Source organism: Plecotus auritus (genome assembly GCF_963455305.1).
Source record: "Plecotus auritus genome assembly, chromosome: 3".
In the NCBI taxonomy this organism is placed as follows: Eukaryota; Metazoa; Chordata; class Mammalia; order Chiroptera; family Vespertilionidae; genus Plecotus; species Plecotus auritus.
In genome coordinates, this window is record NC_137772.1 from 159,037,972 (window position 1) to 159,064,186 (window position 26,215).

Sequence of the window (26,215 nt, forward strand, 5' to 3'; positions counted from 1 at the left end):
GACAATTCACTATTTCTAATTCAGAAACTTCTCATTTAAGAGAAAGCGGAAATTATTACTAAAATGAAGGCCAAGGGTAAAGAATGAACTATATATCCAATTAAAATTACACTAAAACTTAAATATAAAATATAAACAGAAGTGAAATTTTCCCACTCGCAAAATAGAGAAATTACACAAAACAAATCTACATGTACTATAATTTCTTGTTTTCATACATGTAAAAAAATATTTCTAAATTTTTAGTTATATAGTTAGAAATATACTAGTGGCCCTGCGCACGAATCCATGTGCGAGTAGCTCGCTGCCGCTTGCCTCAGCTGGCCGCCCGGCCAACCACCGCTCGTAGCTCTCTGCCGCATGTAGCTCACTATCCCGCCCTCCTGTAGCTCGCCACGCTTGTAGCTCACCACCCCGTGTCACGGCATAATGATCATTTGCATATTACCTCTTTATTATATAGCATAATTCTACTTTTATAGGTAGGTCAATTAGGAGAAATAAGTTAGCACAATCATTTGAATTGGTTGTCTACACACTGGACAGGGCTTATTTCTTTTTTTTAGTTTTTTTGCACATGTAAAGCATGCCATAAGATGTCCTGTTTTGCCATGGACGATGCAACCATTTTTAGGTCGGCCTTGGCAAATCACACAAGGTTCGATGGCATTATTGGGAAAATTAGATTCCACACTTTCTTTGTCTTGTGTTTCTTCCCTCTCATACTCTTTGACATCTTCTTGGCTGCTATAAATGATGCTACCAGAAGTCGATGGCTGAGAATAGTTCTCACTTTCTTGGGATTGGGAGGCTAGTGTGATCTTTTCATCATTTTCCTCAACACATGATTCTTGGGAATCATTCACCGTACTTTTTTTACAATCAGGGACATCAAAGCCTTCTTCTACTTGTGTTGAATTTTCTAGTTTGGTTTCCTCAGGCATGCTTCCTTTTTCTTTCCCTTTGTCTTCAGGAAGCCAATTCTCACGAAGGGCCCAACATCTGTTGCAATGTGATGGCAGGGGAGGATTCATTTCATTGCATGAAGTACACTTCCAATAGTCCTTCAATGAAATAAGACAGTTAGTCTCTGTTACCCTCTAATGACTAGTCATATTAACACTAACTTTAATATGTCTAGGTAAAATGTATCACAAGGCCTAATTTTCAGCATTTCTTGTTTTATAAGAAAACATTCAACATTTAAAGTCTTTCCTCAAGTATGAGATTTTAAGTACTTTTTTTTTTCCCCAGCTAACCTCTTAACCATGCACCTCACATTATCTGTTGGAGGACACACATACACAGTTGGTTCTGAGTTGAAACAAGTGCCACAGCATCAACTACCACTCTGTAATGAGACCTGTAACCACTCCACTCCCTTAATCAGGATTCATACTCCACACTGTGGAGTATCAATCCTGGATACTGTGCCAGAGTCCACCCATCAATCTAGATGAAACTATCTCTCAATCTGCCATGGACTCCCTCAGCAGTGCTCTAAAACTCAGGGCTCAGCTGAGCGTTCCCTAACTTCACCCACAAAAGCAATGCGGAAACATTCTTCAATAATCACCGTTAGCTAAAAATCTGTCATCATTGTCACTATCCAAAATGTATACCCTTTACTTGTTTATCCTTTCCTGTGTTCTCACTCTGTAACTGCTTACTGCTTTTTCCTTATGTCAACTTATTTCCCAAAACTTTCCACCATCTTCAGCCTCTTCACTGAACATATCCTTATTTCCCTATCTTAACTGAAGCACGGTTTTCCCTGAGAACCCTGTATATGTAACACTTGCCACAAAAGGTCCTTGCCATGAATAATGTACCATTTCTAAATTGCCTAACAAATGACATAATACATTAGCAAGAAGGGTGGAGAATGTTCATTCTCCCACATTGGTTCTTTCAAGTTGTTAAAGTAGGATTCTTATAACTGATAAAACCAAAGACAAAGGTTTTGTAACATCAGGGGCTGGGATGCTTCAGAAAAGTCCAAAAATTTGCAAGATCTATATCTGAAACATTTCACTCAACTTGATATCAAATGAGTTTAGTTACTTGAATTATTTTCTAACTAGAGACCTGTGCACGAATTCATGCACCAGTGGGGTCCTGTAGCCTGGCCTGCGGGATTGGGCCGAAACTGATTCTCCAACATTCCCAGAGGGGTCCCATATTGCAAGAGGGTGCAGGCCAGGCCAAGGGACCCCACTGGTGCATGATCCGGCCAGGGAGGAATGCAGGAGGTTGGCCAGTTGGGGAGGGGCTGTAGGAGAGTTCCAGGGCGTGTCTGGCCCGTCTTGCTGAGTCCCGATCGGCCGGAACCCAGCAGCAAGCTAACCTACGGGTTGGAGCATCTGCCCCCTGGTGGTCAGTGCATGTCATATCAACTGGTCAACTGTCTGCCCCCTGGTGGTCAGTGTACATCATAGCGAGTGGCTGAGCGGCCTTAGCATATCATTAGCATATTACGCTTTGATTGGTTGAACAGCTGACCAGTCAACCAGACATTTAGCATATTAGGCTTTTATTATATAGAATATAGCAAAAAACTTTACTTTTGCATCTGGGTAATTGTTTCAACCCAGAAAAGAAAAATGAGATGTCCTATTTAAACAGAAAAGGCAACATTAACAGAAATTAAAGCAAATATTCAGTTAAAAATACCTCAGGAACCCAATAAAGCATGCAATATTTAAGTCCTGATTTCTTCTTTTCAGAAAATATCTTTTTATTGATTTCAGAGAGGAAGGGAGAGAGATAGAAACATCCATGATGAGGATCACTGATCAGTTGCCTCCCACAAGCACCCCCACTGAGGATCGAGCCGGCAACTTGGGCATGTGCCCTGACCAGGAATCAAACCTCCTGGTTCAAAGATTGACACTCAACCACTGAGCCATGCCGGCCAGGCAAGTCCTGATTTCTTCAATGCATATCCTACTACATTCTAATACCAAAATATTTATATTCAACAAGATTGGCAAAATGTTGGTAACTATTAGAAGTTGGTGATAAGTACACTTGAGATATTTTATATGCTGTACATACTTAAAATTTTCTATAATAGTATTCTTTTGCTGTTCTGATTGGTTGTTTTCTTCTACCTTGTCTTCCAAATTGCTTTGATCCTCTTCATCATCCAACCTGTTTATTTCTTCTAGTGTAGTCTTCATTTCTAACTGGTTCTTTTTTATGGTTTCTATGTGCCTTTTTATGTTTACTATCTTTTAGGTTAAGTCCTAATTGATTTCATCCATTCTTCTCCTAAGTCCCTTGTGCATTCTTATAGCCATTTTGAACTCTGTATCTGGTAAATTGCTTGCCTCCATTTCATTTAGCTTTTTTCTGGGGATTTCTCTTCTTTCATTTGGGGCATGTTTCTTTGTCTCCCCATTATGGCTGCCACTTTGTGTTTGCTTCTACGTATCAGGTAGACCTGCTATGACTCTGTCTTGGTAGGGTGGCCTTCTCTACTAGGTGTCCTGTGGGATCCTGTGGCACAGAGTCCTTGATCACCTGAGCTGGGTGCTCCAGAAATATCCCTTGTATGGATTACATGGGCCCTCCTGTTGTAACTGTCTCTTGATTGCTATTGGCCCATTCATGTGTGGGGTCAACCCTTAAGCTAGCTGTGAGGATCGATCCTGACCACAGAGCATGAGCTGCTGTGCAGGTGCTGACCACTTGGAGTGGAATTTGCCTCAGCAGAATCTGGTACCTGCTGAGATCTTCCTTGGATATGCTGCTTGTGAAGCTAACTGGATCCTGCTCTGATGTTGTCTGACACTGACCACTGGGTGTACTAGATCTGGGGCCTCTTGGGACGGACTCTGGTATAGGTCAACGTCAGACGCTGCCAATGACTGGCCCTGGGCAACCTGTTTAAAGCTGCAAAGTGATTCACAATTTGTGGCTGTCTCTGCTGGGCTTGGCGTGTTCGGGAAGGATTAAGCTGTGCACCAAGGCTTACTTATACCAGCACTGTACCTAGGGGCCAATCAGCAAAAGTCCCTAGGAACCTCGAGGTCTGCCTCCACCTGTTAGGCTCAGTCACTGAAAGGGCCTCTAGCAGTACTCGAGTTGCATGCAACAGGTTCTTAGTGAGTGACAAGGTGAGAAGTGTTCTCCATATCTATATGCATCCAATCATGGTGCCAGCGCTGGGTCTAAGAACACTCCCCAAATGTCCCAGGGTATACAGTCTAGCTGCACCTGCTGGTGCTCGCACACCTTCATGGTGGGCAGGGTCTCAGGGAGTCATCAGGGTGAGGCCAGCCGAGTTTATCAAGCCTAAACAAGGAAAGATTTGGCCCTGTGGAAGGAAGGTTCTGCACCAGTTGGACGTGAGGAAAAAATTTCCCCTGTCCGAGAGCCACGCAACACAATTTGCCTGTTTCTAGTGGAATCCTGCCTCTCCCTGGCAGACAGAAATCCCACTGCTTTTCACAGCCAGATGTTATATGGGCAGCTCTTCCAGGCTCTGGTGCTCTGGGCTCGGGAGCCTGGCTTGGGCTTAAGACCCCATACTTATCAGGGAATCCCCCTGCAGCTGAGATACTCCCCTGGAACCTCAATTGCCGCCTATGGGAACAGGGTCAGTCCTTTTGCTCTCCGTACTTCCTACGAGTCTCGAGTCTTAATGTGGACTCTTCTGTAAATCCTTGGTTATAAGACTTCCCTTCAGCTGGTCTTCAGTTGGTTATTCAGGTTGATTGCTCTATATTTTAACTGTTTGGTCCTGGGAGGAGGTGGGTGTACCTTCCACCTATTCCACCACCATCTTGGATCACCTTTCATAATAATATTCTTTAAAAGTTTCAACTCAAAAAGCTAAAAAATGTAGCAACATATCCCAACACAAGAACAAAACGCTTTAAATAACTAAAATTTTAAAGATTTTAACTTTATAAAAATTGCCTCGTCAGGAAGTAGACTAGATATATTCTAATCTTGATTCAATGTTATTTTTTGACACCTTAAAAATAGATGTATACTTACAGCTAAGGAAATTTCAGGATCATCTTCAAATGAGTCTGTATCACTCTCCCCTGCATGATACACAGTAACTTGATATACCTAATAAAATAAATCCATTATTTTTTTTTTCAACCAGAAAGGTTTCTTAATGGTAAGTCCTAAATGAATAGCATGTGCTACTATATATTAGAAATTCTGAGACAAAGGTCAAATGGAATGAGTGAGTGTAAAGGGGGGTAAATGGAGATCAGTGAAATCCTGAGCCAATATGGTAAAAACTCAGATAAGATATATAAAATGAATGAAACAAAATACGCAGTACAAGCATCTTATTTTATAAATATGGAGGTATTAAATAACAATGAAACAGCTAAAAATGTGGACAACAGATCTAGAGATACTATGTGACTTTATATAATTGCATGCATGTGTCACTTTTATAAAAATTAAATTAATATTAATAGAGGAGAACTGAGTTAAATATTTTTATTGAGCAGACTATTATAACAATGCTCATTAAGGCCTACATACTTCTTGGCATATTTATAAAAATATAAATCAGACAAGGAACTACAAAGCCTCAATTCCACATAACAATATTCCAGTTTTGAATAAATCAAGCTCAAGTATTCCAAGTGAATTCTGAATACATTCTTTCAATCTCATCAGTCAACAAATGAAAAAAATTTTAGAATATAGTTAGAGAAAATAAAACTACCTCATCATCTTCATCTGAGAGTTCTTGTCCTTCTTCACTGAGGTTATAATCTTCTGAATTGAAAGACTCAACTTCAAATTCTACACTGAATCGATCTGAAACTGAATCTTGATCCAACCAATCACCTGATTGTTCACTTACACCAGCATCAAGATCCTAAATTCGGAGGGGTGGGGGAGGAGAAGTGACATTGTACATTACTTGTTGGTTGTTGGCCTCTATAACAGCTTCCTAAATCTTCCCTATGCCCCTAACTTTTCCTTAATTCTATTCTGCACACTGACACTAAATTAAGATTCTGGATGCCCCAGCCAGCGGAGCTTAGCAATTGAGTGTCGACCCAGGAACCAAGATGGTCTGTCTCCCCATGAGGACAGGAATCATATCTACCTTGACTATTGTATCTCTAGTGCCAAATAAAACCTGGAATAGAAGACACTTAAATATCTACTGAATAAACTTGTTCTACTCATGCCATCTAGTGGCCTATATAAGGAACAGCTCTTTTAAATACTAACTGTAAAGTTCACATCTGTATCCATAAAATCACTGCTTTGGAAGAGAAAAACAAATACAAGCAACAAGAATAGAGTTAATAACATAATTGGATCAGTCCCTTATATATTCTAGAGAACTAAAAAATGATCATTCGGATCCAGAATAGTGATCAGGAGGCACTGTCATATCACAAATAAATGTTCTAATTTTAATTACATTTTAAAGACCATGTTAAATGAGAAGAACAAAAATATTCCATTTTTCAAGTACTCTTGCTAGTAAAAACTTCTTTACAAAACCTCTTTCAGTGACATCTCTTAAGAATTTTATTCCTGGCTAATACTTTGGAATTTTTATCAATTAAGATGTACTGTTATCTGTCATCCATGCAATATTACACCTATTTCATAGCATTTGTATCAGACCTTCTTGATGTCTAGACCTACATATCCCAAATGTAAAGTTCAAACTCTGCCAATTTACTTGCTGATAAGTATAATAAAAAAAAAATTTATGCTAAATATTTAACACAAATTTGCCTTAGAATACTAAAATACCTAACTGAATCAAATTTCCATTTTTGTTCCCTTAAATTTTTATTTTTTTATTGATTTCAGAGAGGATGGGAGAGGGAGAGAGACAGAAACATCAATGATGAGAGAGAGCCCTAGCTGGTTTGGCTCAGTGAATAGAGCGTCAGCCTGCATACTGAAGGGTCCTGGGTTTGATTCCAGTCAAGGGCATATGTACAGGTTTCGGGCTCGATCCCCAGTAGGGGCGTGCAGGAGGCAGCCAATCAATGATTCTCTCTTAACATTGATGTTTCCATCTCTCTTTCCCTCTCCCTTCCTCTCTGAAATTAATGAAAATATATATATTTTTTTAAACGATGAGAGAATTATTGACCAGTTGCCTGCTGCAAGCCCTACACTAGAGATCGAGCCCACAACCTGGACATGAGCCCTGACTGGATATCGAACTGTGACCTCCTGGTTCAAAGGTTGATACTCAACCACTGGGCCACACCAGCCAGGTTGTTCCCATATTTTAAAAAAATTCTAAGTTCTCAGACTACCCTATATTCCAATTTATTTGAACTTACTATTGGTGCAGTGGCCTACAAGATTCTCTTAATATATAGGATGACATTAATAACTATTAATATTGGTACTAATTTTACCCACACACCTCAATGCTACTCTGCTATCTTACACCATTCTCCCTAAACCTGGGGTTGGGGTGGGGAAGATCTATACTTGTTTATTTGAAAAAAAAACAACAAAAAAAAAACTTACCGGGAGCATTTGAGATCTTGCTCCCTGGCATATGTCACCAGTTTGGCTTAAACAAACTCATAAAAATTACCACTGTATAATAGTAATCGTGTATCATACATACATGTACATCCTACCTGAATGCTTATTAGAACCGCCAAAATCAGATTTAAAAAACAAGTCTTACTAAGTCATTTTTTACTTAAGCAGATGATTACCGGATTTGATGAAGTCCCTGTTGATTCACTGCTACTGCTTCTTTCACAGCGTATCTCCCTTATTACACACAGAGCGAGGCTTTCATCAAAGGAAAAGGAAATACTATCAGATCTGTGGCGCTTCCTTTGACATTCACCAGATAATTCATCTGAGTGTTCTTCTGGATATGTAAAGAAAAACAAATTAATTAAATTGCTACACAGTTTATTTAGAAATTGAGCTGTCATGAATACCTTTTTGTACTGAAATTTAGTTCCACTGAAATTAAACCTCTGTTTCAACAGTTAACATTTTCATTGGATCTGTCCAGAATAATAGCAAAATACTATTTTTAAAAGCTTTTTAAGCTCCTCTCAGAATGTTATCTACATTAAATCACAATTTAATCTATCCCTAGCTTGTATTAAACAATCTAGGATTTCTCTGTCATAAGTCAATATACTTAGAAGGTACATCTGGAATTCACTTCAGCATAAATTAATACAAATATAAACTGATTCGCTCCCCCCAAAATAACCAACCTTTTGTTCCAGTCCCATATATTTAATGATTCCTTTGCCCTTACTGCCCTCAGATACAAGATTTTAATCTGGGTTTAACTATTTCATTGATCCTCTTTCACCTGGTTCATATACTTTTGGTTATAATGACTTTTGATTAGGCAACAGCGTCCTCCTCCATTATCTTTTAGCTGCAAAGATGTTCAGCTGTTTTCTTTATCTTGTTTTTATTTCTAAGACGCTATTTACCATTTTTAAACTCACTGATATTTTACCACTTATTAAAAACAATTAAAATACTTTAACTGCTAAGGTGACTAAGAATAATGAGTAAAAAAGAGTTTATATCTTTGTCCTCTATTATCTTGAATAGAAAACTGGCTAACTATAAAATCTGGGGGGGGGGGGGGGGCAAAGTAAACTGTCTAGTGCAGTCAAACAAAAATGTTGCTCAGAAAGCAATTTTTTAAATCAAATCACATAAAACTGAGACTAAAACTCACAAATTAATTCATCTAAACCAAAAAAGCACAATTTCATTAAGCCTAAATGTATTAATTTCCTAAGAAAATAAACACTAAAAAGCTGTTTAAAAATGACAATTAAATATTCACATATACCTGTCTCACTAATTGTTCTCCTTCTAGATGAGGTAGATGGTCTAGAAACCAAATCTGAAGATGAAGGTTTTTCTTCCTGCAGCTCTTGTACAGAGTCCTAAGAATTCAAGGGGGAAAAAAACACACAAACTTAACTTGTAACACCAGAAAGCTAATTCCCCATTGTAATAAACTTTCCTATTTTCAAGAATTATACTAGAATGAGTTAATTTCAAAATTACCTTTTGATCACTCCCACCTTCAAGGTGACATCTGTTTTCACTCACAGATGTGCCTGAATCTGATGGTTCTGGTGGAAAATAAAAATAGAAAAACACAAACTAAGAAAGGGCTACTCAATATATAGTCCAGGACAAAATGCTCACACAATTTAACCTTTCAACAAATATTAAACATGTATCTCCCAGCCTGGCTGGCATGGTTCAGTGGTTGAGAGTCAACCTATGAACCTGGTCATGGTTCGATTCCGGGTCAGGGCACATGCCCAGGTTTTTGGCTCGACCCCCAGTGGGGATCAATAAAAAATATACATATTAAAAACTAAAAAATATTTTTTTAAAAACTGACTTGTTAGTGCACAGTAAGTATTTTATCTAGCAAGCAATAAGGAACCCTTCCCTAAATGGTCTTTTTATAAGTTTTTTTAATTTTTATTGATTTCAGAAAGGAAAGGGAGGGAGAGAGAGATAGAAACATCAATGATGAGAGAGAATCATTGATTGGCTGCCTCCTGCACACCCCACACTGGGGATCAAGCCCACAACCCAGGCATGTGTCCCTCCCACCCCACTGGGAATCAAACTGTGACCTCCTGGTTATAGCTCAACCACTGAGCAATGCCGGCTGGGCCTAAATGGTCTTTTTATGCACAGGAGTGACAAATCACTTGGGCAAAATATAAGGAAAAGAGAGCAGAGGCAGGAAAACCAGTATTAGACAGCAACTGCAATAATATGTATAAAAAAGTATTAAAATCTAAACTAAGCCATGGAAAAAAGATGAATTCCAGAGAAATTAAATAGGTGAGAACCAGGGTGTCTGACACACAAGGCAAAGGGAGAAAGGAGTTAAAAGATTCCAAGATTCTACCCAGGGTGGATAAATGGGTGGTGCCATTCACCAAGACAGAAACTGCCAAAGATGAATAGATTTGGATGGGAAGACAGTGCTCGAAAGGGGATGAAACTCACTCAGGTAGGTAAGTTTAGTTTTTAATTGGATGTGTAGACATGGAGCTCAAAAAGTCAGTTTCAGTTATAGAAATTACCAAACATCATAATCAAATGCGCTTTACTGCTCCCTGCGACATTTTCACCTTAGTAGGGAAGTCAGGCCTGAGCATTAACAATTTGAAATTATATACAATGTCATAACAGTTTATTTCTTCTTTATATTATGAGCAAGGTATTATACTTATTTTAAGTTGTACATGTACATTTTATATTTTTAGTATAACAGACATTACAAAACAGATGTAATAAAAAAGGAAGCACTATGTGTGACAAGGTTTAGAACATTATGAGCTCTAAAGCTAATGCCACTAAACTGAAACCTGAAACACACTCAGAATGGAAATAACATAAAAAACTTACAAATTACCATCTCATTAACATAATTTTGCTAGTAATCCACCAAGGTTTATTTACTTTTTGTTCTTTTCAAAATTCTACCAAGGTTAATTTTTAAAAATATATATTTTTTTATTGATTTCAGAGAGGGAGAAGGAGAAAGAGATAGAAACATCAATGATGACAAAGAACCATTGGTCAGCTGCCTCCTGCACACCCCCTACTGGGGGGTTGAGCCTGCAACCCAGGCATGTGCCTGGATTAAGAATCAACTGACATCCTGGTTCACAGATGGAAGTTCAACCACTGAACCACAATGGCCGCGCCTACCAAGATTAATTTACATGAATGAATACATCAGAGACAATACTTCAGAAAACTGAAAACACTACCTATAGTTGCTTATTTGCCTTCACTTTATTTCATAAAGAGCTTTGTAAAACAATGAAGTCACCAGACTACTAATCACCTCCATTCCAGATAAGATAGATGGTGATGCCCTTTTCTGGGTCCTAAATCCTAACTTTGGAAGAATAAGTATTCAACATATTTACTAAACACCATATTAATAAAACACTATACTATGTGTGTGATGCAGAATGTAGACCTGAACAGGACTTAAGAAAGCAATATAAACAATTATAAAAAGCAAAGTATCAATAAAATTTAAGTACAGAATAGTAGGAGCACAAAGGAATGGTTTGTTCATTCTGGGAAATAAACTTCTGAGAACAGTTTTTTGTTTTTGTTTTTTGAGAAGAGTTCTTAACTGACTTTCTAGGATGGGCTTTAAGAAATCCGTGGTGTATTGGAGCCAGCTCCTACCATCACTCAAACCCAGACTATGCACCTCTCTTCCCAATTCTGTGTTTATATCCTAAAAATGGACATGGTGGGAGTATTTACACCATGGAAATCAGCTACCACTATAAACCAGGCCTTTTCCCCTGGAGAGTAGATTATTAAAGATTTAGCAGCATACCACTATATATGTATATTTTTCTAGAATGAGAATCCAGTTGCTTCTGTCAGATTATTTAAGGGGTAAGTGACCCAAAAATAAACTGTTAAGAACAACACGTCTAAAGGCAAGAAAGTACAATGCCACTTACCTAAACAAATTGGTAAACAAAGCTTTGTCTATTATAAAAGTAAAAAACAACAAACACACACAGAAAAATACCCATCCTTTCAAATGGTCCTACCTAGGTATATATATATTACTTCCCAAAGCCTTTCAATACATTTCAGGTTTGATCATATCTCTACTAAGCAGTAACTTTTGAAATTATCTACCTTTCAAAACAAATACTAACCCTCATATCCCAAGGCCTAAACAGAGGTAACAAGACATTTAAGCTTACATATCATAAATCTGCATTAGAGCCGTAGTGTTATGTTGTTTAGTTCAGCGGTCGACAACCGGTGGTCCGCGGACCACTGGTGGTCCGTGAGGTCCGAAGGTGGCGACTGCTGTTTTAGTTCATATATAGTTCTTCCCATTAAATTTATCACATTCTTTTATTACAATTAAACATATCATTAAAGCAACTTTTAAAGAGAATCACAATTACAAAATGACTAAACATACACAAAATGTCTGAAAATATTTTCATGGTATATGTTTATGGTATCCAAAAATTAACTTACCTGGCTGACTGAGTATTACCAAGTTTCTGTAAATCATTGTGTATATTTTCCTTGTAGGGAGAAAAAATAAGAAATGTACATTTTAAAATAAATGTATCAAACTGGCCTTAATCAGACTTTTGAAAGCATTATTATATTTAAGTGCACAAAGACCAAATTTTAAATCACTGAATTCATATTATATCAATGTTCTAGGTCTTAAAAAGCACATAATTAGTGTAGAATGATTACATACAGCTACCTTTTACAATCACTAAAGTCTCTCTGTTTGAAAGATTTTATGTTTCTATCTCTTGAAATGTACCTTGTTTGGACTTTACCAAACAATTCCAGAGAATGGGTATAAATGCAGAAAGCAGGTTAACATATGTATTTATTTTGAAAGAGAAATTTTCTAGCTCTGTGTTTAGAAATAGACTACATCAAAAAAGTAGTGTTTATAAAAAACCCACTATAGGAACTTGATTATAATTTTGACTTTCATCAACCCTTGACTAGTCATCTAATGGCTTTTCTTTCTTGACCTTAAAATGTGTTGAAGACAAAAAACAGTATTCATTCATTTCATAAATACAGACTGAGAACCTACTATGTACCAATCACTGTTCTAGAAAATGGGAGGAAAGAATACAAAAAACCCACAAATCTCTGCTCTCACTGAACTTACATCTTAATAGGAAGACAATTCACTTATTCCAGTCTTCATTGATGTCATAGTGTGTTTTTTTAACCAAAGATTTTAGAGGATGTTTTGGTCACAAGACATCATTTCTAATTCTCAAGGTTAAGAGAGAAGTGCCAAATCCAACTATTTCTTTTTACCCTTCGGACTGATGATTCAGCTCCTTAAACTCACAAGACAACATTCCTTTTCATATCCTTTTTCTAAGTCAGCAATTTCCCCAGTATGTAACCTCTCACCATATTAGAACTCAAGTCAAAGATAACTTTTATACCAGAAATTACATCTCCAAATAATAATACAAGAATAAACTGTGTTTCTTGTACTCACAACTATAAACCTACTTTTGCCCCACCCTATATGCTATACTAGAGGCCCAGTGCACAAAATTCATGCATTTGGGGGGGGGGGGGGGTCCTCCACCCTGGCCTGTGCCCTGTCACAGTGCGGGAGCCCTGCGATTAATCACCCCAAAGAGGTAGGCCCTGTCCACCCATCCGGGGCTCCTCGATGGATTGCCCCAAAGAGGTAGGCCGGAGGCGGGGGTCCTGCCTCTGCACCGCATGGAGCTGGGAGGCAGGACACCCAGGCAGGCCTCGCGGCGCGGAGCCGGGGGACCCCCAGGCGGGCCTCGCCGGATGCCCAGACAGGCCTCGCCTTGCGGAGGCGTGACTCCCAGGCAGGCTCCGTGCCACACACGCAGCATCATGCCCAGCCCCGCCCACCTGCACGTGCCTGCTATGCGCACAGCCATCTTGTGACAGCGTGAGGGCATCACAGCGTGACAACTACTTAGGCTCTTATTAGTAAGGATTGCTAAGAAATTAAAATTTAGCATCTTTTATATATAATAATTTTTCTCTGACAAAAAGGAGTGAAGGTGCAGGTGAACTGAAACATTTACCCAGCTTGTTTTTTACAATAGACTAAACTGAAAAATTTACCTGTGTTCTTTCACAGAGAAACTTGGCACTCCAAACAAATCCCCTAGAAGATCATTTGAACAATATACAATATGCTGTTGCTTCTCATCATATAATCGCTTCTTCATAATATACTGGCCAAGATAAAATATAACCTGAAATAGAAATATGATTTCTGAGGATTAATGAAAATTAAATGTTAGTTTCAAATACAATTCAATATCATCATTTATCTGAAGAGGGTTAAACCAGCAACCACATTCACAACCATTGAAAATAACCCTACAAAAAGCTGCTTTTAAATTCTTTCCTTTTAATTTGATGGATGCAGAGACACTGCTTCTGATTTAGTTAAATAAAACTTAAAATGTATTTTTTTTCAGACCTTAACTGCCCAGATATCTAGGTACTACACATTAGGAAAGGAAAAGGCAGCAAAATGCTAGTAAGATATTAGTTATCTCATTAACTCTTAGTTCAGCTTACCTCTTTCATAGTATAAGTGTCTTTTTGAGCACCAACAGATTTTAACAACTTCAAAAGCAATGGCTTTGGTCTAACCTATGAAAAAGAGTTGCTATTATACTTCCAAATTTATTACAGAACTATAAGCCCCACTGCAAACATGTCCATAATTTCAATAAAGGTAGCAGACACTACATTTAACAATCTCACAATCTTACACAAACAGTCAGACTTCTCAACTATTACCAGTTGTCATCAAAACAGGTATCCATGCCAATGCAGTGAAAATTATGTTTTTTCCCTCCAGCTATTTCTGTCATCTGCTTATTATCTTACAAACTCAGCCATAAATGGAATACCCCTATGAGCTTACTGTAAACTAAATTATAAAATCCAAGAAAAATAAATAAACCTTTAGTGTGGGGCCTTTTACCAATCTTTTCCTTCTACAGATTAGGTTCCTGAAGAATGGAGAATTTAAATAACCAAACCAAGGTGACAAGATAATTAAGAGCAGATCTGAGACTGCCACTTATGCCCCTCAATTACAAGCCACCATTTTCTTCCGACTATATCATGCTGCCTCTTAGTTGGTGGTCTCCATTTCAATTACCTACCTGATAAATATTTACTGAGTTTCTACCATGCACCAAACAGTGACAGGTATTGACTAAAGTTTTCAACTTATAAAACATTTTATAAATTACTAGTAGCCCTGCATACGAATCCATGCTCTAGTACAGCCGTGGGCAAACTACGGCCCGCGGGCCGGATCCGGCCCATTCGGCTGTTCTATCCGGCCCGTGGAGCCGAAATAGCGGAGGGTTCTCTTGCTCTCCCCTCCGCTCCTTTACTTTGAATTTATATTAGTTCACACAAACACTCCATCCATGCTTTTGTTCCGGCCCTCCGGTCCAGTTTAAGAACCCATTGTGGCCCTCGAGTCAAAAAGTTTGCCCACCCCTGCCTTAGCCACATGTGAACTGAGTGTGGTCATAAGGGGCTTTAGGCAGGGGCCAGTTAGCTAGCTGCCCTCTGTGCCCCACTGTTTCTGCACTGCCTAGCAAGAATTTTCCGTGAAAGTAAGGGAAATAAGTATGTTCCACTCTTCCTCAACTACTTATAAATGGCCCATTCTCACTTCTGAAATCTAATACCCCATCCCCCATTTTCTCCTTCGTCCAAAAATGTCTTATACACCCCAAGTTGCCTCACTGTCTTTGGAACTTTCATACCCATGCCCATGTATTAAAACTTTGATTTTCTCCTGTTAATCTGTCTGTTAATTAGCCCAGCCAGAAGAACTTAGAAGGTGGGAAGAAACGTATTAATATTTTTTAGCCTCACACTATCAACAGTCTTTTGGTGAGCTAGCAAGTTATCAGTAGCAATCAAATAGGTATATAATTCAAGGCCCATGAGTTCTCCTACAAAATGTTCTTACAGAAATATTAAAAAATAAATCATAACCTGTTCATTAAATGTATCCTAACACAAAGCAGCACTATGTGTAACACTCAAAAACTAAAAGGCAATTAAAACACAGTAAAGGCATAAGTTTTTTAAATGGCATACTGTTATGAAATGCTATACAGCTGTTAAAAAACAATTCTGTATTTGACATGGATGTACCTCTAGCTTAATCTCATCTTACTAGAACAGAACAGTAACATTAAAATTCACATGTGCACATATATATGTGGTTATATATGCTTAAAAAAATCTAAAAGACATAATTGAAAGACCAGAATTTTCAGTTGTGACTTTCTTCATTTCTGCCAATGACTAACTCTACCGGCATGAATTACTTTTGTGACTTCTAGGAACCACTTAAAACGTTAAATACTAACGAGTCAAAACAGAAAAAAACCTCTGCTGCATGCCATGGAACTCACCTTTACATCCAGGGTGGTAAAGAGCAAAGAAAATACTGTTTCTTACAGTAACTCTGACTCCAGGTAGCAGAATTTAAGTTATGTGCACAGAATTTTACTTTTAAAGAGCCATGCTATGATTGGGTGGGTCAACATAATTTAGCTGATCACACCATAAAGTAAAATATTCTTAAAAGTTACACTTTGAGACAAAATACCAACCAGGGTCTCTTGTTCAGAAGCTGGAATCTGTGAGGTGCTCACAGCACCATCAGTAGACACAGACATACTGGTATTGCACATCTGCCTAAGAGTAGGGAAAAAGATAAAACACCGTAAATACTTAAAACAATACCTTTCCATAGCAATGCGTTTACAAGAACTAAAGCCATCTGCAAGTGGGTCCTTACCTGGATCGCTAGAGAACGAGCGCTGTGTGCCTGATGCCAAAGTGAACACAGCTGGCAAAGGTCACGGTTTAAATCCCCAGCTGGAGACAAGTCGGGGCTTAGCTCCTGGGACTGCGCACTCGGAACGTGTCCGAACTTGACCAGCCCCCGCCAACAGCTGAGTCAACCTGCCCGAGACGCAGCCCACTCTTGCCCAGACTCCGCGCCGCTTCAGGCGGGCCACAGCACAGGCACCTGTCATTATTCCCACCCCGGCCCGGCGGCCCGGCCCCCGGCGCCGCAGCGCCCCCCGCCCACGTGACCTCCGCCCCGCCGTCTGCACAGCCCTCCGCCCACCCGCCCGCCGGGAGCGCGCGCGGCCTGAAACCCAGGTGGCAACCAGCTCCCCTCCTTCCAACGCAATCTCCACGAACCCACGTGCTCTACACCCCCCACCACAAAATGCACAAAGCCTGCGTGCAAGGGAGAAGGCTGGCAACCACAGCAGCAAGACCCAAGTCACGGCGCAAGCCCAGAACTGCCCGCGCGCTTCCCAGCTGATACCTGCTCCTCACCAAGCCGGGTTTTCCGCGCCTGGAGTGGGGTGGGGGCCTCCCCAAGGTGACGCAGTGCCCTTCCCGGGCGCGTGGCAGCCCTCCACCCAGGACTTCCACTCGCGGGCCTCAGCCGCTGGGGCGCTGAACTTACTATGTCCGGAGAAGGAGGCTCCTGACGTAGGAAGCGGCAGGGCCTCGGTCAGAGGGCTTAGGACTGCCCCTCAGGCTCGGCTTCTTGCTCCATTTTCCTTCTGGAAACACAAGCCCGCACATGCCCCCAGGAGGAGCGAAGCTGGACAAGGGGCAGCGAAATTGCGACCCCTACCGCCCGAGGGCACCGCGCCGGAAACCGCGGCCCATCCGGGCCTTTCTGCGCGCGTCCTGGACTCGCCGCCTCCGCCAATGGGGGCCGGGCCGGGGCGGGGCCTCCGCGAGGGCGGGCGGCGGTCTCTGCGCGCCGCCGGCCGGTGGGGAAGGGGCGCTGGGCGCCCGCCAAGGGAACCCCCGGACGCTGATTTCCGCTGCCGCCCGGTTTGGCGCGAGGCGCTTGGGACGTATTTGTTGTGCTATTTTTTGTACTTCTTGTGTTTACCCCTCCCGACCGGGGTGGAAACTACAGGCAAATGCGTAGCTTAGTGCCGTTACCAAAAAAGAAACCAAAATTAACAGCTGTGCGATATATTAAGCCTTCACCGCCAGCCGCTGGAGCCGTATAACTCCGAAAGGAGTTATTTCGAGACTTGGGTTTTTTCAAAAGTACGACTAAAATTAGCACAATGAGGGCTTGTATCACGGATGCATACAAACGTTCTAGTTACAGAAATAAGAGACTGGCGGGATGAGGAAGACCGGTTACTTCTCGTTTTATGCTTCTAGAATATTTGACTTTATATAATATATGCGTTTATACCCATTAAAAATATAAATGTATTAAGCACTCAATACTTGACTCACCGACTTGCCCCTTTTGGGCACACAGACGTGGCAATCTCAAAAATGAGCAAGGACATAAGAATTGAGTGGGTTCAACCTAGAAAGCACGATCATTGGCAAAGACCAGCTTCTTCCTTGGCCAGAAGCGACTAGTTGCTTGGGAACAAGGACCTTTTATATGTTTCCCTTCTTCCACGCCCTGGCTTTCTAGAAAAGAATCTTCCTTAAACATACTGGCCACTCAGTTAATTTAATCAGCATTATTCAAGGATGATTGGGTTTGGTTAAAAAAAAAAAAAAAAAAAAAAAAAAAAAAAAAAAAAACTATAACAAAAATAAACGAAGACCCAGCCGGTTGCTTAGTTGGTTGGAGCATGTCCCAGACACCAGAAAGGTTGCAAGGTTGCGGCTGGACTCCAGGTCAGGGCACATACCTAGGGTGTCGGTTCCGTCCTTGGTCCGGGCATGTACTGGAGGCAGCCAATCTCTCTGTCTCTGTCTGTCTGTCTGTCTCTTCCTCTCTCTTTCATCAATAAAAACATAGTCTCAGATGAGGATAAAATAAAAATAAACAATAAATGAATAAACAAACCAAACTCATACAAGGAACAAATGGGTAGTCCCCAGATTGGGGAGTGTGTGTGAAAAAGGTGAAAGGGATTAAGAAATACAAATTACCAGTTATTAAAATAGTCACAGGGATGTACAGTACGGCATACGGAATATAGTCAATAATGTTGTAGTAACTTTGTATGGTATCAGATGGGTATCAGACTTCCCGGGCTGATCGCTTCGTAAGTCTAATCACTATATGGTACACCTGAAACTAATGGAATATTGTATGTCAGCTGTAATTGAAAAATAAAAGTTATTTTTTAAAAACTTTTTTATTACAAACTTGAGAAAATAAACAAATGGGACTACATCAAAATAAAACGCTTCTACACAGCAAAAGAAACCATCAACAAAACAAAAAGAAAGCCCACTGCATGGGAGAACATATTTGCCAATGTTATTTCCATTAAGAGTTTAATCTCCAACATTTACCAACAAAATACCAATCAGGGAACTCCTACAACTTAACAAAAGGAAGATAAACAATCCAATCAAAAAATGGGCAAAGGACCTAAATAGACACTTTTTGAAAGAGGACATACAGAAGGCCAAGAGATACATGAAAACATGCTCAAAGTCACTAATCATCTGAGAGATGCAAATCAAAACAAGGAGGTACCATCTCACACCTGTCAGAATGGCTATCATCAACAAATCAACAAACGACAAGTGTTGGCGAGGATGTGGGGAATAAGGAACCCTCCTGCACTGCTGGTGGGAATGCAGACCAGTGCAGCCACTGTGGAAGACAGTATGGAGTTTCCTCAAAAAACTAAAAATGGAACTCCCATTTGACCCAGTGATCCCACTCCTAGGAATATATTCCAAGAAATCAGAAACACCAATCAGAAAGGATAATGCACCCCTATGTTCATAGCACAATTTACAATAGCTAGGATTTGGAAACAGCCTAAGTGCCCATCAGCAGATGAGTGGATTAAAAAACTGTGGTACATCTACACAATGGAATACTACGCTGCTATAAAAAAGAAGGAACTTTTACCATTTGCAACAGCATGGATGGACCTGGAGAGCATTATGCTAAGGAAAATAAGCCAGTTGGAGAAAGATAAATATCACATGATCTCACTCATTTGTGGAATATGATGAACAACATAGACTGATAAACAAAAATGGATCCAGAGACAGAGAAGCAGCACTGAATGGACTGTCAAATCTCAGAAGGAAGGATGGGGAGAGTGATGTAAGAGATCAACCGAAGGACTTGTATGCATGCATATTAGCATAACCAGTGGACACAGACACTGGGGTGATGGGGGCTTGTCCTGGGGGATGGGACTGGCCAGGGAGGGGTCGATGGCGGGGGGGGGGGGGAGGAAGGAGAAATATGTAATACTTTAAACAATAAAAAAATTTTTTAAATTTTACAAACTCTGACCTTTATCACAACAAATATAATGAAGTTTCTGATTGTGAAAGCATGTGCTTGACACAAGATAAGAGAAAATCACAAGAGATGAAGAAAAATTAGCATAAAAATATAAATTACACAAGTTGGCATCTGTTAAATGAAGAAACAGGTGTGTGATGTAAAGTTCAAAGTCAGGATTGATCAGTGAATATCCGGGAAGTCACAAAGGCCTCAGAAAGGATCAGAGTATTTTGTGCTTTGAAGGACCGTAAGACTTAAAACAGAGGAGAATATTATAGGCACAAGAAAAATATTATTTAACAAGTCCAGAAACGAAAGGGTAAAGAGCTGTTGGTAAAACAATAAATTAACTTGACTTACACAAAAGTAAAGAAAAAAAAGTTTTAAGAACCTGGAGGCTCCTTTAAATTCAAAGCAAGGGAATGGGGGCTTTGGACAGGGAAGGTAATAGTGAAGTATGGTAGCAACCATACTGGGGTAAAAATTGCTGTTTAATATTTTAACCTTGCTGTTTTGGGTTCTGTACTCATTTAAAAGTTATTTTGATTTTCTGAACTTAGGTATGATTGAATACTCCCTTGATGGCGGTTTGAATATCCCATTGATTGTGATCTCACTGGTCATCGAAGCACATTCCTCTGGGACCCAGGACAGATAGTGATCCTAAATTGTCTCAGTAGCTACAGATAACTGAGTTTTGGTTGACTCAGTGGTCCCGGAATCTGGACAGCACAATTATTCTAAATCGTCCAGGTGGTCCCAGATAATGCGTTTCTGTTGATTCAGTGATTCGTAGATACTTTAGATAACTAAGTTGCTCAAATTCCGCTTCTGTAAAAATGTTTTTTCGAGAAACAGGTTCCTCATTCCAGACCCAAAGATGTAATCAATACTTTTGTGATATTCTGCATATAAGCCAGAAGTGGCAAGCTGTTCGGGGCTGCGAGGTCTGGAGAGCTTTTGCTCCCTCGTATGCCACTGGCTTTTAATAAATGACTCCATAATTCGACCTTTTTTTGAGGCGTCCTTTGTAAAATGGGGGTTAAACTACAACAATAGACAGGTTGGGGGAATGTAAACAGAATTGCTTCCAGTTGTGTTTCTTAAAAGACCACCATAAACAGATTAAAGCTCTGAATAATCTGGCCACCCCTCTCTGGATCAACTTTCCCCCTTCTCATTAGCCCTGTGTTTTGAAAAAATTGTGTTCAAAAAGTTTTGTAGAAGCAGAAACAAAGGGCAGAACAGATAGGACTAGTGCTTTTCTAGTGGTGGAACCATAAATGAAGGAAGAAGTGATCGTATTCAGAGCGTTGGGGAAAGAGATATGGATGAGGCAAGTATTCTATCTTTGGAGGAATTGGTATTGACAAGGAGAAAATTATGAGATGTCCTAAATTAAATTATAGCAGGACAGATGGTGGAAGGAAGAGACAAAAAGGGGTTACTCATTAACAACTGCAGTGCAAAAGCAACGGAAGACTGCAAACACCCCTTAATGTGTATTTGAATTATTAAATGAACCTGCAGGTGGCTAGTTCTGAAATCATCTAAAAGGCAAGACTAGCCGGGCACCATAGAACCCAAGGAGCCTCTGCTTCTTGTTTACACAGGAGTTTTACAGACTCTGCTGCCCCAGTCCCAGAACCAGACCCGATTCACCTTCTCCTACCTCTTTGTTTATAGATAATGTAAATTCTTTCAGAAAGGCTTTCTCCCTGGCGAAGACCTCCGGAATCAGACAGGTTGTCTTTCCTACCTGGCCATGCTGCTGGTGGTTTAGACTCCATGCGCCAAGACCAGTCTTCTTCTTTAAAAAAAAAAATATATATATTTCTTTATTGATTTCAGAGAGGAAGAGAGAAGGAGAGAGAGATAGAAACATCAATGATGAGAGAGGATCATTGATCGGCTGCCTCCTGCACACCGCTCCACTGGGGATCAAGCAGCAGCCCAGGCATGTGCCCTTGGCCAGAATCGAACCTGAGACCCTTCAGTCCGCAGGCTGATGCTCTATCCACTGAGCCAAGCCAGCTAGGGTGACCGGTCTTCTTTTTTGCTAGCAATGGCCTAATAAACCTTTTCTTTAAAAACAAAATAAAACAAAACCACTTTCAGCCGTGTAAGTTAAAATATTTTTTAGCAATATCGAAAATTGTATTAACCAATATTACCCCAACAAATTCAATTAAAAGAGAAAGAGGCTGGCCAGTGAGGTTCAGTGGTTGAGCATCAACCTGTGAATCAAGAGGTCATGGTTCACTTCCTCGTGAGGGCACATGCCCGGGTTGTGGGCTTGATTCCTGGTGTGGGGTGTGCAGGAGACAGCCAATCAATGATTCTCTCTCATCATTAATGTTTCTATCTCTCTCCCTCTCCCTTCCTCTCTGAAATCAATAAAAAAAATATTTTTTAAAAGAAAGAAAATTTACCATGTGTATCAAGCACCACCTGAGGCCCCAAGTGGTGAACAAGATATCCATACTCTGTGCTGTCACAGAACCTAGCAGGATGACTCTTTAATTTCCACCCAAACAGAATGATAACACTGCTGACAGAAAGTCGGGAGAACTTGAAAAGTTGGTTGATGGGGGAGTTTTGGAGGGTGCACTGCAGAAGGAAGAGTTCAGAGCTAGAAAATGTGGCACTGAAGCTCAGGCTGGAGACAGAGCTTTTGTGATGATGATTGGCTCAACACTTAAGAACTGATGAGCTCCTCGGTGGTGAGAAGAGACTGGACTGGGACAAGCTGCAGGGGGTCGGAACAGTAAAAAAAGAGAGGAATGACCACAAGACCGACGACCCAGGGCCATGTAATGGTGTCTCAAAAACCAGAGGAGTCAAGTAATGATACTGAATATTGCTGGAAGTAAAAGGAAAAAAGCGGGGGGAAACACACTGGATCTGCTCACTCTGAAAACAGTTCTTGTTGTTTGTGACTTTAACATCAAGAAAAAGATGCAGACCAGCTGCTGTTGTTTCTCTGCATTCCAGTGTTATCCCATGTTACTCCGCCCTTGTGCTTACTCACGGTTTCTCTGGGAGCAAACTTCTGCTTAATTTTTAACAGTATTGTTGACACCTTCCTTTGTCCCAAGAGATGGAGATATGTTGAGCATGTTTATATTCTATGGGACCTAAACTCTGTAAACACATCCACAATAAAAGTTTTGTCTTGGAACAAAGGCCACGTCATATTTATATTTCTTAATAACAACTACTCTTTAAAGAGTGATAAAAAAAACAAACATATTTTTTCTCAGAAACAGTGTTTAGAACATTTAGAATGATGAAAGATCCACAATTTTTATGAGACCATCTAAAATTACAGAGATGGGGGAGAAACCAAGATGGCGGCATAGGTAAACACCTAAACTGCTGCCTCGCACAACAATTTCAAAACTACAACTAAAAGACAGAACGGACACCATCCAGAACCACAGGAAAGCTGGCTGAGTGAAAATTCTACAACTAGAAGGAAAAAGAAAAGCTCACAGAGAATTGGAGGTATGGCAAAGGGGCTTTGTGCGCGCAGAGAGGAAGGGCGGCTGAGAGCCTGGCTGACTTTCTCTGGCGGAAGGGGGAAGGAAGCCTCCGACCGCACTGAACCCCAGTTCTGACTGCACTGAACCCCAGTTCTGGGCAAACCCCTGGGGACCCACGCTCTTACGGGGGGAGTCTGGACTCTCGGGCGGAGACTCGAGCTGGGAAAGGCAGAAGTCTGAAGGCGCACGCGGGCCAGTGTGCACAAAGGCTGCGGAGGTTGCCACAGGCTTTCCCTAGTGGAAGGGAGTCAGAGGATCTTGACTGCACTAAGCCCCAGTTCTGACTGCAGTGAACCCCAGTTCCAGGCGAGCCCCTGGGGTCCCACACTCTTGTGGGGGGAGTCTGGACTCTCGGGCGGAGACTCGGGAGCCGGGGAAGGCAGAGGACTGAAAGCACGTGCGCGTGCCAGTGCGCACAAAGGCTGCGGAGGTTGCCACAGGCTTTCCCTAGTGGAAGGGAGTCAGAGGCTCCTGACGGCACTGAGCCCCAGTTCTGACTGCAGTGAACCCCAGTTCCAGGCGAGCCCCTGGGGACCCACGCTCTTGTGGGGGGAGTCTGGACTCTCAGGCGGAGACTCGAGCTGGGGAAGGCGGAGGACTGAAAGCGCACATGCGCGCAAGGGCAAGGCTGACAGGAAACCAAGACTGAGGCTCCACCCTATCCAAGCTGAGCACAGAGGCTATTGCAATTTGGCAAGTCTAATCCTATAAGGCTATCTCCAGCACCGAACTTCTTCCAGCATAGACACAGCTGATCCTTACAGCCAACTGGCCCGGAGGTCAACTCTTCCCAGTGATACCAACAACAATAAAGACTTAATTACAACAAGGCTGTATACACAGTCCACAAAGGGGTGCACCAAGAGTGTCCACCTCAGGTTAACTGGGGAAGCAGACCCACTGGGCCATATTGGAAACCTAGCACAAATATCTACCTTACCAACTCAGGGAAGCAGTGAAAATGCAGGGTCAAAGAATCAGATCACAAACAAAAGAAATGGAGGAAAACAAACGACTGGATATAGAATTCAAAACCACGGTTATAAGACTTTTTAAGGAGAAACCAAGATGGCGGCATAGGTAAACACCTAAACTGCTGCCTCGCACAACAATTTCAAAACTACAACTAAAAGACAGAACGGACACCATCCAGAACCACAGGAAAGCAGGCTGAGTGAAAATTCTACAACTAGAAGGAAGGAGAAAAGCTCACAGAGAATTGGAGGTACGGCAAAGGGGCTTTGTGCGCGCAGAGAGGAAGGGCGGCTGAGAGCCTGGCTGACTTTCTCTGGCGGAAGGGGGAAGGAAGCCTCCGACCGCACTGAACCCCAGTTCTGACTGCACTGAACCCCAGTTCCGGGCGAACCCCTGGGGACCCACGCTCTTACGGGGGGAGTCCGGACTCTCGGGCGGAGACTCGAGCTGGGAAAGGCAGAAGTCTGAAGGCGCACGCGGGCCAGTGCGCACAAAGGCTGCGGAGGTTGCCATAGGCTTTCCCTAGTGGAAGGGAGTCAGAGGATCCTGACTGCACTGAGCCCCAGTTCTGACTGCAGTGAACCCCAGTTCCAGGCGAGCCTCTGGGGACCCACGCTCTTGTGGGGGGAGTCTGGACTCTCGGGCGGAGACTTGGGAGCCGGGGAAGGCGGAGGACTGAAAGTGCGCACGCGCGCCCGCGCCAGTGCGCACAAGGGCTGCGGAGGTTGCCGCGGGCTTTCCCTGGTGGAGGGGAGTCAGAGGCTCCTGACGGCACTGTGCCCCAGTTCTGACTGCAGTTAACCCTGGTTCCAGGCGAGCCCCTGGGGACCCACGCTCTTGTGGGGGGAGTCTGGACTCTCAGGCGGAGACTGGAGCTGGGGAAGGCGGAGGACTGAAAGCGCACGTGCGCGCAGGGGCGGGGCTGACAGGAAGCCAAGACTGAGGCTCCACCCCATCCAAGCTGAGCACAGAGGCTATTGCAGTTTGGCAAGTCTAATCCTATAGGGCTGTCTCCAGCACTGGGCTTCTCCCAGCGTAGACACAGCTGATCCTTACAGCCAACTGGCCCGGAGGTCAATTCTTCCCAGTGATACCAACAACAATAAAGACTTAATTACAACAAGGCTGTACACACAGTCCACAAAGGGGTGCACCAAGAGTGTCCACCTCAGGTTAACTGGGGAAGCAGACCCACTGGGCCATATTGGAAACCTAGCACAAATATCTACCTTACCAACTCAGGGAATCAGTGAAAATGCAGGGTCAAAGAATCAGATCACAAACGAAAGAAATGGAGGAAAACAAACGACTGGATATAGAATTCAAAACCACCGTTATAAGACTTTTTAAGAATATCCTAGAAAAGGCCGATAAATATAACGAGACCCTCGAAGATATGAAAAAGGACCAACTAGAAATTAAACATACACTGACTGAAATAAAAAATATTATACAGAGACCCAAAAACAGAATAGAGGAACACAAGAATCAAGTCAAAGAATTGAAATACAAAGAAGCAAAAAACACTCAACCGAAAAAGCAAAAAGCAAAAAAAAAAATCCAAAAAGTTGAAGATAATGTAAGAAGACTCTGGGACAACTTCAAGCGTACCAACATCAGAATTATGGGGGTGCCAGAAGAAGAGAGAGAGCAAGATACTGAAAACCTATTTGAAGAAATAATGACCGAAAACTTCCCCCACCTGGTGAAAGAAATAGACTTACAAGTCCAGGAAGCCCACAGAACCCCAAACAAAAGGAATCCAAAGAGGACCACACCAAGACACATCATAATTAAAATGCCAAGAGCAAAAGACAAAGAGAGAATATTA

At 41.6% G+C, this 26,215-nt stretch overlaps 1 protein-coding gene across 4 annotated transcripts; it reads right to left on the reverse strand.

The window, feature by feature from the left end:
- Positions 1 to 183: 183 nt before the first annotated feature.
- Positions 184 to 17,327, reverse strand: MDM2 (MDM2 proto-oncogene). 4 transcript variants are annotated; one of them, XM_080660107.1, is made up of 12 exons: positions 17,075 to 17,291; positions 16,388 to 16,467; positions 16,200 to 16,284; positions 14,125 to 14,199; positions 13,660 to 13,793; positions 12,034 to 12,083; positions 9,037 to 9,104; positions 8,816 to 8,912; positions 7,695 to 7,855; positions 5,705 to 5,860; positions 5,008 to 5,085; positions 385 to 1,064 (listed from the first exon to the last, which is right to left on the reverse strand). In XM_080660107.1, the coding sequence occupies exons 3-12, from the start codon at positions 16,278 to 16,280 to the stop codon at positions 492 to 494; spliced, it is 1,473 nt and encodes a 490-aa protein (XP_080516233.1). In that variant the 5' UTR covers positions 16,281 to 16,284; positions 16,388 to 16,467; positions 17,075 to 17,291; the 3' UTR covers positions 385 to 491. The 4 variants fall into 4 exon arrangements, with proteins under 4 accessions (XP_080516232.1, XP_080516233.1, XP_080516234.1 ...); XM_080660106.1 differs by lacking the exon at positions 16,388 to 16,467 and having other exon boundaries at positions 184 to 1,064; positions 17,075 to 17,327; XM_080660108.1 differs by lacking the exons at positions 14,125 to 14,199; positions 16,388 to 16,467 and having other exon boundaries at positions 17,075 to 17,327.
- Between the last annotated feature and the right edge of the window lie 8,888 nt (positions 17,328 to 26,215).

Coding starts and splice junctions, on each gene's coding strand:
- MDM2 (XM_080660106.1), bottom strand. CDS start 16,280: ATGTGCAATACCAGTATGTCTGTGTCTACTGATGGTGCTGTGAGCACC. Junction 7,856..8,815: donor GAGAACAATTAGTGAGACAG/GTATATGTGAAT, acceptor TTACATATCCAG/AAGAACACTCAGATGAATTA. Junction 5,861..7,694: donor CAGGGACTTCATCAAATCCG/GTAATCATCTGC, acceptor CTCCGAATTTAG/GATCTTGATGCTGGTGTAAG.